The sequence below is a fragment of the Typha angustifolia genome, chromosome 11 (genome assembly GCF_048772165.1).
Source record: "Typha angustifolia cultivar Huaian chromosome 11, ASM4877216v1, whole genome shotgun sequence".
NCBI lineage: Eukaryota > Viridiplantae > Streptophyta > Magnoliopsida > Poales > Typhaceae > Typha > Typha angustifolia.
In genome coordinates, this window is record NC_133249.1 from 12,919,346 (window position 1) to 12,937,710 (window position 18,365).

General features: G+C 35.7%; 2 protein-coding genes across 3 annotated transcripts; both read left to right on the forward strand.

Annotated features, from left to right (window-relative positions):
* The first annotated feature begins 530 nt into the window (after positions 1-530).
* On the forward strand, positions 531-6,714 carry LOC140770808 (uncharacterized). Its single transcript, XM_073112087.1, has 18 exons — positions 531-902; positions 997-1,119; positions 1,196-1,321; positions 1,398-1,460; positions 2,595-2,702; positions 3,256-3,333; positions 3,510-3,602; positions 3,915-4,001; positions 4,474-4,575; positions 4,662-4,781; positions 4,886-4,948; positions 5,376-5,515; positions 5,588-5,669; positions 5,771-5,829; positions 5,941-5,980; positions 6,111-6,202; positions 6,287-6,356; positions 6,443-6,714. Exons 1-18 carry the CDS (start codon positions 660-662, stop codon positions 6,509-6,511), a joined length of 1,758 nt encoding a protein of 585 aa, XP_072968188.1. The 5' UTR covers positions 531-659; the 3' UTR covers positions 6,512-6,714.
* Positions 6,715-7,809: 1,095 nt separating this feature from the next.
* Positions 7,810-18,029, forward strand: LOC140770403 (uncharacterized). 2 transcript variants are annotated; one of them, XM_073111592.1, is made up of 12 exons: positions 7,810-7,945; positions 9,149-9,225; positions 9,526-9,681; positions 9,793-9,993; positions 13,240-13,317; positions 13,625-13,950; positions 14,080-14,190; positions 14,788-15,278; positions 15,788-15,956; positions 17,052-17,291; positions 17,375-17,509; positions 17,659-18,029. In XM_073111592.1, exons 2-12 carry the CDS (start codon positions 9,153-9,155, stop codon positions 17,785-17,787), a joined length of 2,109 nt encoding a protein of 702 aa, XP_072967693.1. In that variant the 5' UTR covers positions 7,810-7,945; positions 9,149-9,152; the 3' UTR covers positions 17,788-18,029. The 2 variants fall into 2 exon arrangements, with proteins under 2 accessions (XP_072967693.1, XP_072967694.1); XM_073111593.1 differs by lacking the exon at positions 9,149-9,225 and having other exon boundaries at positions 7,812-7,945.
* Positions 18,030-18,365: the final 336 nt, after the last annotated feature.

Here is an 18,365-nt window from a genome sequence, read left to right on the forward strand (position 1 = left end):
TAATTTTGTTTTCGTTCTATATTCCTATTAAACCGATATTCTCTAATTTTTTCAAAATTTACTTTATAGAGTTTCCTTCGTTGGAAATAAACGAATGTGGTTTTAATTATCGATGCCTTTCCACTGGACTTCGATCTAAAATCATAGAAGCACATAACTCCTTTTGTCAATAGTAAAAGGTAGGATTCAAGAAAGTGAATAGTCTTACTAATTTACAAAAAGATACATATAAATTTTTATATTTAAAATAATTACACTTTAGACCTCTATTTTCAACAACTTTCTCATTTAATTTTCATGATTAATTGACCCCTTTAGCCTAGATTTAATTTTTTTAATGTCTATTTATGAGTGTTTCTGTATATAATTTTCAAATATTTTTTTTTTCATTAATTATATATTAGTTTTTTTTTTATATTATAAACATTTATAAGTGCTCCAGGATTTTACGCGCATAAACCCGACCGAACTGGCTCGGCTTTACGCCGACTTATATACCACATCACGGTCCGCCCTATTTAATGAGTTCGTTAACCTCTCATAATTCTTATACCCATTACGCTCGATTGGGAGGACCTGAACCCTAGGTCTCGATTTCTCCTGTAGTGTTCCTCTCTCTTGCTTCTTTAATCTATCGCGGTTCCGCTCCTCGCCCTCTCATGGCGGAAGTGGCCTTAGAGCTCCCCCGCCCGAACCCTAACCCTAGTGGCGTCGCCAAGGAAGAGGCACTCGGCAATGGCGGATCCAACGGTTCGGTCGACAAGAAGAAGGCTCGCGAGAGCGAGCGCCGCCGCCGGAGGCGGAAGCAGAAGAAGAACAAGGCCTCCTCGGCCTCGGACGCCAACGGAGGAGCCGAAGAGAGTGATGAGGAGGCGAAGGAGAATACGGATCCCAACCCTCAGGTAATACTCCCTTTCTAATTAGGGTTTTGGTTGGGTTTCTCGTGATTTTGTGTCTTGTGGTTTGTTTCCATTTGATGCACTGATATGTTTGTAGGTGGAAGTGTCGGTTGAGATCGAGTATGTTCCGGAGAAGGCTGATGTAGAAGGGAGCTTTCTTGAGGATTTTAAAAACGTCTTCGAGAAGTTTAGCTTCAAAGATGCTGCCGCTAGTGCAGAGGTATGTGGAGATGAGCTTCGGTTGTAGTTATGAAGTTTTCTTCTGAATCTCACGGTTTGCGGTTAATTTATTGCAGGATGATGCGAAAAAGGAACAGGAAGCTGCAGATGCAGCAAAGAAGAAGAATGATTCAGATTCCGACGAGGAGGAGCTGGAAGCTCCTCAGAAGAAGGAAGGAGGGATTTCTAACAAGAAAAAGAAGGTTCTTTTAATGAAAGTTGTTAGCGATTCCTTTTTCTTGAAGTTGTTGTATGACGAACAAATTTCACTCTTGGCAGTTACAAAGGAGGATGAAGATTGCTGAGTTGAAACAAATATGCCCTAGGCCTGATGTTGTTGAGGTATGTCTAAGTGAACTTTAAGTCACTGGATCATGTAATTTTCAAGATTGATTTTGATGTGAACATATTGAAACATAACTGGAATAAGTGTATGCTGGATTCTTTAAATGGGATCGATCCCTATCAAAATAGGAAAGAACCTTTTAAAAGTTGTAATTTCACAAAATTTATATGTTCTGGGGAGAAATTAAAAATCTCTTTCTTACGTGCATGCAGCTTTCCATGCTGGCCATTGTGGCACCTGCCTTTAAACCTTTTCATTTTGGTTAATCCTTTTCTAATTCCATTTTTCTTACGTGCCACTGTTACACATGGTGTTTGTAAACAATAATAGCGGAACTTAATTGTGAATAAAATTTGGAATTCTTGTGACTGTTGGCTGTTAGAGCATGTCTGCATATTGAAAGTATTTTTTTTTTTCATGTAAATCTCTTGACTCGCTTGCTGATTGGTACCCATACATCCATTCTTACCTCGAAGATAGTGATGATGTTAGTATTTCTTTTATTTGAGGTGGTAATATCTTTGCTTGGTTAAAGTATTAACATCTATGTGATGACTGTCGTCTTTTCTGCTAGTTATTTATAATATAGTTAACTTCTATTGCCAATTTGGGATTTTCTGGATAGAAGTACTTGATAGGGATCATTGATTGTCTGCTTTCTTTAGATATCATGTACTTCCTAAGTCTTGCAGACAGCTTGTTTGGAGATCTTTTTTCCAGTTGAAATTTAAAAGATTCCCATGAAATTTCTCCAGAAAAGATTCCCATGAAATTTCTCCAGAAAAGATTCCTTAAAAGATAGATTGAAACTACTCAGGAGCAGGATTACAATGTCATGATATTCTATCAATCATTTCTGTTTGTTTGGCTATTCTGCTGAATTATGCAACAAACACTTTGTTCATTTCTGAGAATGCACTTTACCTTTTATTTAATTATCTACTAGCTTTTCTGTATGATTAAGTTGCAACTTGATTTGAAATCCCAAATACATTAATTGCTGTTATCTCCTCAATTTTGTTTTTTTGTTCAGTAACAAGTGGAACTGATTGATGATGATCTTAATTTATAATCCTCTCCATCTAGAAATTTAACTTCTAATTAGTATTGATAATTTTTATTTTTCTAAGGTTTGGGATGCAACATCAGCTGACCCAAAGCTGCTTGTGTTTCTGAAATCATATCGGAATACCGTACCTGTTCCACGACACTGGTGTCAAAAGCGTAAGTTTTTACAGGTGATTCCCAGCCTCTAACATGACCTTTATGATAATTGTTGTGCAAATATATATGATGGGAGGATATTCTTCTAGAATAGTCATGCAATGGGGTGAGGGAAGATAATGCCAATTAGGTTTCACCCCTCTTATACATATATGTAATCTTGCAGGGTTCAACTGTAACAAACAAGGAGCCGGGATGTGGTGGTATATTCCGAGGAATACTTTGAGGGGTTTCTCTTGTAATATATATTTAGGGTGCTGGGGACTAGTTATATGCATATGATGAAACTTCTGCAAATAATATATAGTCTAGGATTTATTGTCCTTGTTCTCAGATGAATGCTAGATTGCTGATAACTTAATTTAGTTTTACAACTTGCATGTGGTAGTGTGAGACATAAATTTTTTTATGGAACCTAAGCATGAACTGAATTACCTTTTCTCTGATATTGCAGATGTCTTGAGATGTCACACCGATTTCCTCAATTTCATATGGCTTAAATAGGATTTGATGATTTTAACTTTTTATAGTTAGCCTGCATTTTACATCTTTTTCCAATTGCTGCAGGGAAAGCGAGGTATTGAGAAACAGCCTTTCCAACTTCCTGACTTTATTGCTGCTACAGGAATTGAAAAAATAAGACAGGTAACTTACAAGATATTCTGATGCATTTTAATAGTATATATTTTAATTTTATCTTGTGACTTTCCTTTAACCAAAAATGTCGAACATGAATGTGAATCCCTTTCTGTTATATTTGCATTTTAACTTTGTTATTTGTTAAAGTCTTCTTAAATTCCTTTCAATTTCTGTTTCTCTAGGCATATATTGAGAAGGAGGACAGCAAAAAACTGAAACAGAAACAGCGTGAGCGCATGCAACCAAAGATGGGAAAGATGGACATAGATTATCAGGTTACTTTGTATTTTCCCTCTTGTTAATCCTGACAGCTTCCATATTTTTCTTGTGGTTCATTTTACTCAAATATAAATTACCCAAGTTTGTTTCGATAAATATGGAAATCCTATCATATTCTCTGTATGTACATATGGCCTATTCTATGTTCTTAGTTTTAGGTTTATATCTTATTTTGTGGACCTGAGCCAAGATGCTTATTTGAAATTTTGAATTTGTGTTTTAGATGTATATGTATCATTCTTGCGCTTTTTATTATTATATTTGGCAGAATGAGAATCCGACAGTTTTTCTACTGTTTTTCTTTGCAGGTTTTGCATGATGCTTTCTTCAAATATCAAACGAAACCAAAGCTGACTTCACATGGTGATCTATATCATGAAGGGAAAGAATTCGAGGTACTTTTAATGTTCTTCCATTTAACAATTAATACGTGAGGGTAACAAACTATCAATAAAATATTTTTCAGGTTTAGTAGCATTAAGAATCTTAAAGTGGTCTCCTTTTTTATATAGACTGGAAGTTTGAGTATGCTTATGCTATTGCGATGAAATCGTACTTTGTAAGACAATTTGCGAAGCTAAGACAATTCATGAATTGACGAGAACCATTCTCACCGGAATGGGAAGTAAAGGATAAAGAACTGTTTGTTGAGTGTATGTAGCATGCTTTTTTAACTGTATGAAGAAATAAACAGCATTTAGAATCGGATGGTATTTTTTTTGTCTTCTCTATGCTCTTGTTCTATGTAGAGATTTTTAGGATTTATTAATTTTTAATACTCTCTTTCAGACTAGTGTCATGGTAATGTTTTCTTGCTGGATGGAAATATTTAATTAAAATCTAATTGTATCTCCCATAATTGGACAGGTCAAGCTTAGGGAAATGAAGCCAGGTATGTTGTCTCATGAACTTAAAGAAGCTCTTGGCATGCCTGAAGGTGCCCCACCCCCATGGCTTATAAACATGCAGGTTAGATTCGCAGACCTCTGTGGTTTTGCTAGTAGCAATACCCTTTTTCCTCCCAATTGAACTGACAGAAAAAGAAACTTTACCAGAGATATGGTCCACCACCTTCTTATCCTCATCTGAAAATACCTGGTCTAAATGCTCCTATCCCTCCTGGAGCTAGCTTTGGTTATCACCCTGGAGGTTGGGGTAAACCACCTGTTGATGAAGTAAGGACATAGTACTCTTGATTGTCTTTTCCTTGTGTTACAGCTCAGCTGGATTACTGCATATATATTTCCTTTCTGAATTTTTTTCTATTTTCTGTGAACAGTATGGACGTCCTTTGTATGGTGATGTTTTTGGGGTCCAACAACAGGATCAACCTAATTACGAGGTACATTGAAATATAGTTCTTTCCGGTGCTTTACATTGAATCGTGTCTTGAGAGTTATATTTATTACCAAGTTTAACTGATATAGGATATAGATAGTTGGCTAAAACTATATAGCCTTTTTATCATTTTGCAGGAAGTTAACAATATTATAGATAAAGTTTAGAAGTGTTCTTGGTATTTAGGTTCATATACTGTATCTTGACATCCACTTCAATTAAGTGAATTGTCAACATCCTCTCAACCTTCAATGGGGAAAAAAGAGGGAAGATTTAATACTTTTGTTTACATTAGTTTCTCATTTAACACTACAGATGTTGTATCTTAAAACATATAGATTCAAATCCCTTCATATTTTTCTGGCTTGAGTAACAGTAGTTCTAAATGTGTTTATTTTAACTTGACTGACACTGCATTAAATATTACTTAGGAAGAACCTGTTGATCGGAGCAAGCACTGGGGAGACTTGGAGGAAGAAGAAGAGGAAGAGGAGGAGGAGGAGGAAGAAGAAGAGCAGATGGAAGAAGAGGAATTGGAGGCAGGCATTCAATCTGTTGACAGCCTTTCAAGGTATGTTCCTCTATACTCTTCTAGAGTATGACTTCCGTTAAGCATGCCATCTAATGCTTATTTTCTGTTCAGTACACCTACTGGTGTGGAAACACCTGATGTAATTGACCTCCGAAAGCAACAGCGGAAGGAGCCCGAGAAACCATTATACCAGGTACTAGTTGCAGATTATTATCCTATTTGAGTTTTATGTTATTCTATCTTTTGCTTGTAGTGGATAAATTTATTAAGATGTTCTCAATTCATCTCTTGAAGGTTCTCGAAGAGAAAGAAGAAAGGATTGCTCCTGGGACACTACTTGGAACTACGCACACGTATGTATTTCTGTTCAACCTTATTTTTTGGTATATCAACTTTTACGTTATTGCTGAGGATTATGTAGTGGGTATAACCTGTTGCTGATCTTGTTTCTGTTTTCCTACTAGATATGTGCTCGGTGCCCAAGAAAAGACAGCTGCCAAAAGGGTATGAGACCTGCTTACTTGGTCTTATCTTTTCTTTATTTTTTAACTCTGGAAAATTCTTGTGCACGTGTGGTTTCACTTTTTTTGGTCAGCTTGCATATTAAGACCTTGTTTTGCTAAATCTTATCCAGGTTGATCTTCTACGTGGTCAAAAAGCAGATAAAGTGGATGTCACTATACAACCCGAGGAGCTGGAAGTTATGGATGATGTTTTGGCTGCCAAGTAAGATTAATGGCATTTTCTTTGTAGTCACCCGAAATTCATTTATTTCATCAATTACACTAATACAATTCTTACTTGCAACAGGTATGAAGAAGCACGAGAGGAAGAGAAGCTGCGGAATCAAAAAGAAGATTTCAGCGACATGGTGGCAGAGGTTCGTCTCCAACCATATATATATGTTTACTTGTTGTCTTGCTGGAGTATAAATGTTTTGTTTTAAACGACATTCTACTATTGCAGAACGCAAACAAGAGGAAGCGAAAGCAGGAGAAGGAGGGCAAATCCAAAAAGAAGGATTTCAAGTTCTAGATCAGATCCATCACCTTTCCTGCGTTACAAGCTCTTCACCTTACATTAACTAAGTGGCTTTACTTGTTATCTAAATTTGGTCAAGGATGGCTATCTTTCTGTCTAAATTACCATCATCGCGAATCTTTCTCTATCTGATACCACTTGTACTGTTGAGCGTTGCTGTGATTCAATGTCAATGTCAATGTTAATGTCATTCTCCATTTCTCTGTTTGCTGTGACATGTATACGTGCTGAATCTTTCGTGCTGTTTACTCGTCTTCTAAAAGATAAATCCTAGTCCAGGATATAGCTATGAGTGTCAAGATTGTAGTTTTTTTCTGGGGGGTTATTGAGGAATTCTCATTCCATTCGAAGATGGTACATAGATAAATGGAGTACATATTCTGAATGTGAAACTAATATTTACCGAGCAAGAATTATTAGTACAGACGAGTTTTTGACCAACCTAGCCCTGTTTTAAAAGTTTTTTACTGAACTGGATTACCTCTTAAATTTATTATTAAATGAGATTTAGTTTATTACAAAGAAATGTTTGATGATAAAAATGTTGAACTAATTATAGCTTTTAATAATTTTGTTAGGACAATAATAAATTAGATTTTATTTGGTAATAAATTTGACGGGCAGTTTATTTCAATAAAAATAATATATAAAATGGGTATAATTTGGTCAAAAACTCTTACCATAACTATTATGTCAACGAGCAAGCTCGAAGGAGCTCAGCCTAAAATTCTGTACAAAGAAACTTGAGCTTAGTAAATGCCATTTCCTATTTTAAGAGCCATTTTCTTACACGGTGTATTAGGAAAAAAATCCAGCAGATACAAAGAGATGGTTCTTCTTTATGCAGTATTTTGATATAAGTGGGTTTCAAATACATCATCTAAAGATGGTCCCGGATGAGCTTTAGTTAAACCTCACACAGTGGGATTTTTTTTAGCACTCTGGAATATGAATGATATTGCACTGCTGAGATTAGAATTTAAAAATACTCCGAGAATATATATATATATATATATATATATCTCTTTAGTCATCTGAGCATAATCTCATTCGTAACTATGTAGATGTTGTTTTTATAATATGATATGCAACCAACTAATCAGTGAATTTGTCTCCTAAAACGTCTATTGCTAATAATTAGCTGATCGTAATTTTCTTTTGAGAGAGAAAAAAAAGAAAAGAAAAGAAGAAAACCACCTAATGATATAATGATCGAAGCGTTGGTATACGTTAGGATATGTTATATGCGAGGTACACAGTACCACCTAAGCTAAACTCCTTCGTAGAGGAATAAAAGAACAGGAGAAAGAAGATATAGAGTTGCGCAGAGATCTCGAGTCCTCGACTCGAAGGTCGGAAGAGTAGCGATTGAGATGAAGAGAGGTGTCAATTGATGGAGATTTAAAGGGAAAGGGACCGTTGATCAAGGTAATTTCATTTTTTTTTATATGCACTTTCTTGTCCTAGTTCAATTTCTCTTACTTATTCTACGCAGTTTTACCTTGAGATGTGTTTGATTGCTTTTGAACTGATGAATTCCTTCCACAAGGATTAGTTTGTGTACGGGTTTTAGTTGGGTCTCAGGTTTATGTAATTACATTTTGTTAAAATTCCTACTCTTTAATCTAGGTTGAAATCATATGATTGGGTTAGCGAACTCTTTGGAGTATGAGTGATTGCAGCTTTTTGCAAGTAATACTTTGAATTAGACAGACTTATGGAAATTGCTCTAAAAGTCCTGCAAAGGCCATTCTTTTAGATTTAATTTGTTGGCTAAAGGTGTTTACTCTTGTCATATAAGGAAAAATTGGTAAAGTGTAAAACTTAATGGTTAGCTTTTTGGTGGTTTAAAGGCTTAACTAGGCGGTATTTGGTGCTCATTTAGCAATTTAACAGTATCAAAGATCGAAAGTAGAAGATAAAAGTATATAAGGTTATTACCTAGGATAAATCATAGGTTAAAGTGTTGATAAGAACTGGTCATGTTAGAGTTATGTAGCTGCTTCATTCTTGTTTTGTTATTTGAAGGAGTGGTTAATAGAGAGAGTCCAAAAAAAAATGTACCATATGAAGAAACTAATGAAGAAAAAGGTCTATGATTCAAGGCCATGCCCTCTTACTCTTAGTAGATCATGCTAGAAAGTCGTTGGTGATGACTAAACACAACCATGGGCTAGATGGAAGAAACGTAAGATATTGCATGAGTTGATTGGTGGAGCTCAATATGGCTACTTGCTACAGATTGAAATTTGAGTACCTTGTGATAGCAAGGAAGTATTTCCAACATATGCTTTGTCTTTTTCAATAGATAGGATCACTTTAGAGAAAATGTGCTTAGAATCTTAATTTTTATCCTAAACATATCGTATCAAGTAATATTCTATGTGAACCATCTTAAAGTACTTTTGTTTTCCTTTTCTTCCTCTCTGGTATATTATGACTTTATGTTGCTAACTGAACTCGTTGCTACCTTCCCACCTTGATGTTGGGCTGGAAACCCGTCCTTTGCTCCTCTTCTATCTATTATTATTCCTCTGTATATTCATAATTTAGTGAGAAGGCTACTCCTTATTTTATGTTTTGCAGTTTCATATTGATTCTTAGGCTCTTGTTACATGTTTTGCTTGTCAGAGCGATGCCACCAAAAGTAAATTATGGATCTGGCTTAACCGAGGAGTATGACATTTATGGTGATCATGATGATTATGGTAATACTTCTGTTGAAGGAGATGGTAGTGACTTTTGTTCATATTTGCTCTTATACTATTCATAGGTTGCCTTTTAGCTCTGCTGACTTGGATCCCTTTATTATTTTCTTTCATGAGAATGTTTTTAAAATGTGCAGTGTTCATAATAGAAGAACCAAAGAAATATCAGCAGATCTTTTATACACTTGATTTTGTGCACAGTTTTTTGAAGTTCATGCATATGCAGGAATTGCTTTGCAGAGTAAACTAAACTGCATATTGTTTTGTCCTCTTTTATTATTTTTTCTTTTTCCATAATAGGTAGGAGACCTGAGCTAGCTGAGCCGAAATATAAGACCAGGTTATGGCGGTGCTCCATTTGTACATATGACAATGATGAAAGTTCCATATCTTGTGACACATGTGGTGTTTTTCGGGATTCCTCTGCAAACTTTGACAATGAAACTGGAAAAGGAGGTGTGTTTTCTGTGGTTATGGTGTTTACATGATGAAAATTTTAATACTGTACATGATGTTTACTTATCTTGCTTTAACACTAACTTACGCCAATGATTATGTTTCATGCAGTTCAAGGCAATCAGAAGGATTCTGCACCATCTATAATGGCTAAGTCTCTTTTTACTCCACTACCTTGTAGGAAGCCAAGTCTAGCTGTCATCTCCTGTGGCCTTGAAGCTGCTAGGATTGAGAAGGGATGCATTCAAGCTAGTTTTACTGATCTACAGAAAACATTTACGGTTCCTCATCACAATATTTCCATCAGTATTGGTAAGTCAATAGAGTTTGGACATGAGTTGCATATTTTATTTGATTTTGTATTGTACTTGGCATTATATGCTAGCAACCAACTTATTGAAAGGCGGCCGCGGGTTGTGGGTGATCAGCCCACGGCCTAGCACCTAGGCAAAAGGCGGACACCAAGACAATCTAGTATTTTTAATATTTAAAAATTAAAAATAACTATATATGATATATAATATATATATATATATATTATTATAGATAAAATTATATATAAAGTTTTTAATAGTCCAAGACACCAAAATTATCAAGACATAAGTGCTGATATGTTTCAGAAAAAAAATAAAAAATTACATAAAGGGAGATTAGTCTTTGTTGGTGTGATGAAAATTAAATTAATCTCATTCCCTTCTATGACTCCAGGTGTCCAATAACTAAATTTTTGGAGATAAGTTGTGGGTGGTATAGGGGTGAAAACGGATCGGATACGGATCGGATAGTGCTCAACCCATATCCGGATCCGTATTTTTAGTTCGGATACGGATTCGGATACGGATATTAGACGGATAGCAAAATTTAAAACCATATCCTGATTAAACGGATACGGATAATTTTTGGATAAAAGATCGGATCTTAAACGGATATTAATTAAATTTAAAATAATTATAATATTTTATTTAAATATAATTAACACAAAATTATTAAGAGTTTTACAACAAAATTTTTTTTTGTATGTCAAATATATAAAATTAGAGAAATTAATCTATATAAATAATATATAACGCATTATTAGTAATAATATTAATACTTACTATTTAAATAAGCAAACTAAAAACTGTAAATTATTTAAAAAAATATGCGGATAAACGGATATCCGATATCCGTATCCGAATCCGAAAAATTTATCCGACCCGTATCCGAATCCGTATCTGAATTTTTTTCAAAAATTCTATCCGTATTCGAATCCGAATCCGAGTCGGATAGAATTTTTTTATCCGAATCCGATCCGAGTCGGGTCGGATAGCGGGTCGGGTCGGAGTTAATCCGACCCGTTTTCACCCCTAGGGTGGTATCCAGCTAGCATACACATTTTTAGAGATAAGTGATGGTTCAACAGGTGTTTATCACCAACTCCATCGTTTCCAACTCAATCACTGCCATTATAGCAGCAAGAGAAGAAAGGCAATGAGAGAGGGATGTCAGCTCCACGCCGTAACATGGGCCCAACCTCCATGTTGCAGCTGTCACTGTTGCTGCCGCTCGAGAGAGGATTGAGAGAGATGGATTTAGGGCAAAATAAGAGGATCAAGTGAGAGAGGAGATTAAGGGGGGAGATCAATTACAATTTTTCTTTTAAGTTAGCCAAAACCCGACCCACATCTACAGACTCGTCCCATGTTCGTCTACTATATTAGTGGGCCGCCAGGTGCTAAAGCGACCTGCCTCGAGCTCCACTATGGTTTGCCTGTCTTTGACAGGCCACGTTGCTACTTTGTGGGGCAGCCACCAAGGCATCCACCATAACCGCTTTTCGAAATGTTGCTAACGACTTATCAATATTAAACAATTTTCAGGATTCTTCATGTTGTGATTGAGTGATGCAATAGCAGCAATACTAGTAAACAATAACAATAAAGGAGCCTTTTGTCATTGTTCCTCGGGATCCTAATGAAATAAATCAATCACATTGAAGTTTTATATGGATTCCATCATTAAGTATAGAGCACAGCTACGTTACGGTACGAATACGCTGATATGTCAAATATTAAATAATAAGGATATGATAAGCCTAGGATACACCTAGGGGAGAGGGAGAGAGAGAATGAGGAAGGGAGGGAGCATATATGAATTAGTGAAATTTACTTTCATATTCTTAATTGAGTTATTTTATATTATTTTTGTGTACATTTTATATAAGGAGATCTTCAATTAATTTGTTAGAAGAACCACCATTCATAACAAAGAACTAGTATACGTAGTATCTTACTAAACTAAGATGTAAGATATACAAGCAATTCAATCTATAAATTAAAAAAAAAAATTGGTCATTGTAATATGATTTCCTAAGATAGATCATAAAATAACAAACCAACTCAATCTTTTCACAGAAAGAAACCTTCTAGATCCAATAAGAAATGAAAGGTGATAGTCTCTTTCGATTTGACTTTTATTGATAGAAATTTTGGAAGTATCAAAGAAGTATCTAAGAAGTATCCACAAAGTATCCAAAATATTAATTTCATTTTAAAAATTCAGATACTTTAAGGAAGTATCCAATATGTATCTGGAAGTATTTGATGAGTATCATATCGACATGGATACAACAAGAGTATAGAAGTATCCACATTTCCTAGTGGAACTTGAATCAATAACATAATGTGTCAAATGATTGTCCCCTTGTGGTTCACAGGTATTTCCGGTCCACTTATGTGGACCTTGCTCTGAACTTTATCCATTACAAGATAACGAACCATCTTGATACTTCTTTTGTGACATCTAATGGGCATTGCGAAGCTATATTGGTCCTGTAACTGTCCGTTTAATTTTGCGAGCAGTATTGGAGCTACTATGAGCCTCTGTGATGTGGAGTTTACTGTTCACCAACTCTTGCTTTATGGCATACTTGGTGCTGTTATCTAACTGCCATGGGGAGATGCCATGAAATTTAATTATTGCTACCAATTGAATTGATTGAATAACAAAAGGGAAGTCATTGATTTTTAAGTTAGTTGTAAATCTTATGAACATTTTATTTTTATTAGTAATGTAGATTCAGAATTGAGCCCATGGCTCTATTCATAGGCATATTAGCTTGTCAAGCAATACTTTCTTACTGACAGAAGTGTACTGTATTGATCAGTTTCTTGATCTTTTTTATCTATTTCTTTTATTTCTTTGTTGTTATCATTACTATAATATATTATGCATGTTCTACTGAAATATGAACGGATTTTTCATGCATACACACACACACACACACACATAGGGACAGTAACATAGATGCACATACACATGCACGCGCACACACACATGGTTCGGTGTCTAAACTCTGAAGATGCAGGTAAGATATGTTATGCACTAGGGTAACTATAGATACGTATTTTCATGCACATATCTGTGCACTCATGTCGTACATATTTATATTACATGCATATGGAATGCAACTTGATCAGTAATATTTTCTCATTTTTTGATGCTTCACTCTGTAAAGTGTAAACATGATTCACATTTAGGATATTGTTAGAATTTACATGTTTATGTTAATGTTAACAGCCCCTTTCAGCTTTGATACACCTTCTCCAGATGACAGAGTTAATTCTGGCAAGAACTCTTGGGGAAGCTTTCCAAAAGGTGAAATCTCATTACAAAATGGAGATGTATTATTTTTAGTAGAATTCTAGAATATGAAAAGCTCACCTGATGTTGTTATACTTCTCTGTTATTTTTTTTCCCTTTTCTTTAACTACTGATGATAGCATAGCATGATGCATGTCATATAGAAAGGCCTTCTAATGTTCCAGTTGCTGCTTCCTATGGCATTTTTAAATTGAAACAAATACATACTATCAGTCCATCACATTATAGACTGAGTTTGCTGGTTGTTCAATATGTTATCTGTTCTTGGCTACTTAGCTATAGTTCTCTTCTGTTCAACCAGTTGACATGGTGCATTATACTTCGGTCAAGGGTTCATCCAACATCATAAGGAAGAAAGAGATGGTTAATGTATCAGTTAATGAAGCAGAAGACAGTCATTCAGCCTTGTTGGATAAGTCCAGTAATCTTAATGTGAGTGAGAGCAGTAATGCCAGGAACAGTGAATATGCAGCACAAAATTTAGCTGATGATTTGCACAATCTGAAGTTGGACAAGAATCCAAAAAATAACAAGAATAGGAAGGCTAACCAAAATTTGCAGTACAAGCCAGAGAAATGGATGCTTTCTGACCAAGAAGGGATGCTGAGTCAGTTGAATCTTGCTATTGTAAGAAATCCACTGAGTTATTTCTGGTGATTTTTCCCCTCTTCTCCTTTCATATGTTTATCTCTCACCTGTATGGTTACACCACTTGGTTGATGTGCGTGAGATTGACTGAAATTCATTCCTTTTTAGGTTGGTCATGTTGATTCTGGGAAATCCACATTATGTGGGAGATTGCTACATCTTCTAGGGAAAGTTTCCAAGAAACAAATGCATAAATATGAGAAGGAATCTAAAGAAAAGGTTGGTTTGTTTTCTCTTAGTTTTTGAATTTGATGTTTTCATGAAGGAAATCCTGAAGGACTTGTTCTGTTAATTTATTTTTTGGTGACATAGGATGTGCTTTGAGTTGAGGATTTTTGTATCGAGCATGAAGGGGCAAGTCACTCGATACTTACCAGGAAATTAGAAAATTGGCACACAAATATCAGTAGTCTTGATTTTCCCATGCCGATACATGCTAACCCTGTGTCAACTATTATAAACCTCCTCTTGGCATCATGCCCCTCTCCATGCTAAACCAACATGGATTATTTGGCACAAAGGTGTGTCACCCTGTGCTCACCATGTCAGTTAGCACGTTCCATGCCATTGTTGATTGATATTCGATACACCCCGTGTGATTAACACAACAATGGCTGCTCTTTCTGGTTAACATAACTGCTCAGTGGCGAGTTATTTTTAGATAGTCTAATTCATTGTTCTAGTGATGTACAATCCAACTGCAACTATCAAAATTTCTTTCTGATGTATGACAGATATCTCACTTTCTTTTATTCTAGTTACTTCTAGTTATGTGTATGGTTAATCATTTTATACAAAACAATTATTTGATTGTAGGGCAAAGGTTCATTTGCTTATGCATGGGCAATGGATGAGAGTTCTGAGGAGAGGGAGAGAGGTATAACAATGACAGTGGCGGTTGCTTACTTTGACTCAAAAAACTACCACGTTGTTTTGCTCGACTCTCCTGGCCACAAAGATTTTGTTCCTAATATGATATCTGGTGCTACACAAGCAGATGCTGCTGTTCTAGTTGTTGATGCCTCTCTAGGTTCATTTGAAGCAGGAATGGGTGCTAATGGTATTGGACAGACAAAAGAACATGCACAACTTATTAGAAGCTTTGGTGTTGAGCAGATCATTATAGCTGTCAACAAGATGGATGTAGTGAAATTCTCGAAGGAACGATTTGATTACATAAAATTGCAACTTGGCCCTTTCCTACATTTGTGTGGATTCAAAGAATCATCCGTTACATGGATTCCTCTTAGTGCAATTAAAAATCAGAACTTGGTGGCTACTGCTTCTGATCAGCGTTTATTGTCTTGGTAAGTTGACTATATCATTAGTGTTTGTTCTTTTCTTTTCTTTTTTCTTTAATTTGGCCCAGAAGCTTTATGCTAGATGCACTTTTATGTTATAATACTTTTATGCTTAGTGCATCTTTCAAGCATTTAAACTTGGCTAGTGAGGAAAAGTCATAATCTTTCTCTTGACTGTTATGACTTTTATGTTCTTTCTCTTGACTGTCGTAATTTATGCATTGAATTTTGAATTTTCTATGGTCTTTCAAAAAGGGTAAAGAAACACGGCTAACAAATGAAAATCTTTTGATGTGAATCTGAGATATCTATGCTTAAAATTTTCACCATGCTACTTATTTTGATTAAGTTATCAGTATTATTGAGTAAAGAAGTATAATGAATCTCATAAAATAATCATCTATGGAGTGAAGGAATCCAGAGAACAAGTCCTACTATATTTGTCATTTTCTGCAGTAGTATATATTCCTTTTGTGCAAAGATTTTTATTTGAATATTGATAGAGAGCTATGTAGGTATCAAGGAGATTGTCTGCTGGCTGCCATTGACTCTATCAAACCTCCATATCGTGATATTTTAAAGCCAATTCTTCTTCCTATATGTGATGTCGTTGGATCACATACTCTGGGGCAAGTGGCAGTTTGTGGTAAACTTGAGAGTGGTGCAATTCAAAATGGTTCTAAGGTGTGTTTCTTAATTATTTTACTTTCTCGAGTTGCAGAGAGGAAGATCACATATACTAATGAAGAACAGCTACCATACTGCTTGACAAAATATGCTCCTAGCCTCCTAGTAGATCTATTACAATGCATATCTTAGCATTCATAGAAATCCTTTTATCTCTTGTGCTCCTTCTCATCCACAATGCAAAGATCCTCGATCTTGTTTGTCATACTAGGCATTAGCTGCACGTGTGCACATATTAGACTTGATGGACAGTATTTGCATCAGTACACCTGAGGCGTTCCAAATTTCTGACTTCCTCTTAAGTATTGAATTTACAATTTTCTCGAACTACTTCAGGGTGATGAAACAGAGATTTTGACCATTTCTTATCTGATTTGCTCGTTTAGTCATTTATATACATTTTTTAAGTTCTTCGTTGTGGGACACCATATTTTCTAGAAACTATCAAAAGTTTGCACTAGTTAATTTCCTTATTCTGATATGCATTTCTATTTGCAGTTGGTTGCTATTCATTTGTTTTTGTTGCAGTAGTTTATTATTGTTCTGATTCCAGATATTTGAGTTCTGTTGGAAGTGTGAAAAACCTAACATCATTTGTTGTTTACGTGGTTTCTCCTCTTCCGACTAGGGCTAACCAAGTACATTTTATATTCTCAATTTGAAGTGACCAATGGAGTTCATCATAGATATGATCTTATTCAAGGTGAACTGGAATTAAGACTGACAACTTTGTCAATGAATGAATGAAAAAAGAAATTTCAATTTTCTTTACAGATTTATGTTTACAGGAATTAGAAAATAAACTTTCTTGTGAATATACTAGTTTACTGTTGGTTGTGTTTGGTAGTCCTGCCTAAGGTCTCACCTAAGAAGAAGGAAAATGAAAGAAAAAAACATACACACTTGTGCAAAAACTTGGGGATTTGGAGCATAACCCTAAATGTACTAACATTGTTATAGTTTCTCACCCCTCCAGAGACAACGACTACATCAGTTTTTTTCCTTTAATAGTTTACTCGGTCATGATTGTAACTACTACAGAAGGTGAACTTAAGGAATGCTTCTGCATTAAGATTTTAACTGTTTTTTCAGGTCCGGGTTATGCCTTCAGGAGATTTAGGTACAGTGAGAGCTATTGAACGGGATTCTTTCAGATGCAACTTGGCAAGAGCTGGCGACAGCGTGGCAATCAACTTGCAGGGCATTGATGTGGGACATTTGATGCCCGGTGGGGTGCTCTGCCATCCAGATTTCCCAGTGACTGTCGCATATAGATTAGAGCTGAAGATTCTCGTTCTGGATATTATTACACCAATTTTGGTTGGCTCTCAGGTAACAATCTAACTCAGTTTCTGCTGATTAGTTCTCCATGCAGATTTGGTCACTTCAATATGTGCTTGCAACCAAATTATTAGGTTGAACTCCACATACACCACGCTAAGGAATCTGCAAGAGTGGTGAAGATTCTGTCACTATTAGATCAGAAAACTGGCAAGGTTTCTAAGAAGACACCACGCATCCTTACAGCCAGACAAACTGCTATAATAGAGGTAAAAGTGTTGTTACAAAATCTGGTTCTATTAGATCAAGAGTCCCTTCATGTAGTTACCTGATTTGGGCTCCATGTGAGACTGTGAGGCACAATTTTGAACTGTTACTTTTATATAGTAAGGTGAAGCTAAATGCTTTCTCATTCCAGATAAAATTAGGAGGAGGAGTATGTGCGGAAGAATTTTCCAGTTGTCGAGCACTTGGAAGGGTGTTTCTACGGGCTACAGGGAATACCATTGCTGTGGGCATTGTGACCCGTATTTTGGAGAAGCAGTAGGTTCTTAAGGAGCACCTTTTATGTTGAGCTTCATAATCATGGATCATGAAATACCAGAGATACAGATTGACAAAGAGAAATTCTCCACATTGCAAGCTTGCAAGTTGATCGTGTGCTGCTTGTCAACTATAGAGAAGTATTATTTGTGATGTAGAGAAGCCATATTTTGTTGTACACTATCAAGCAGCTGTAATCCTTGTATATATATATATATTATGGCAATGGCATATTGCTTCACATTTTACATGTATCTTTCCATGGAATGTGGACGTAGCATCTCTGGTTTGAAGAGTAATCTATCTTATTCTTCGTGAGATCTTGGATTCTCTGAGCTAAAATTTTGGTTCTATTTGGTATAAGTGGCTGTTGTAAATCGTAAAGGAATTATTAGTGCAAGCTCTAATTCTTCAAAATTGTTAGGATGGTCTCTGAAAATATGTCAGTAAGCATCCCTTGAGAATGTAGCTGTGTGTTTTCTAATCACAGGTGGTTTGTTAAGGTTGGAGTCTACGTATTATCGCGTCTCGTTCTTTTTTCATTTATGTTGGAAGTGATGCGAGTAGTTTCTTATGTTGTCT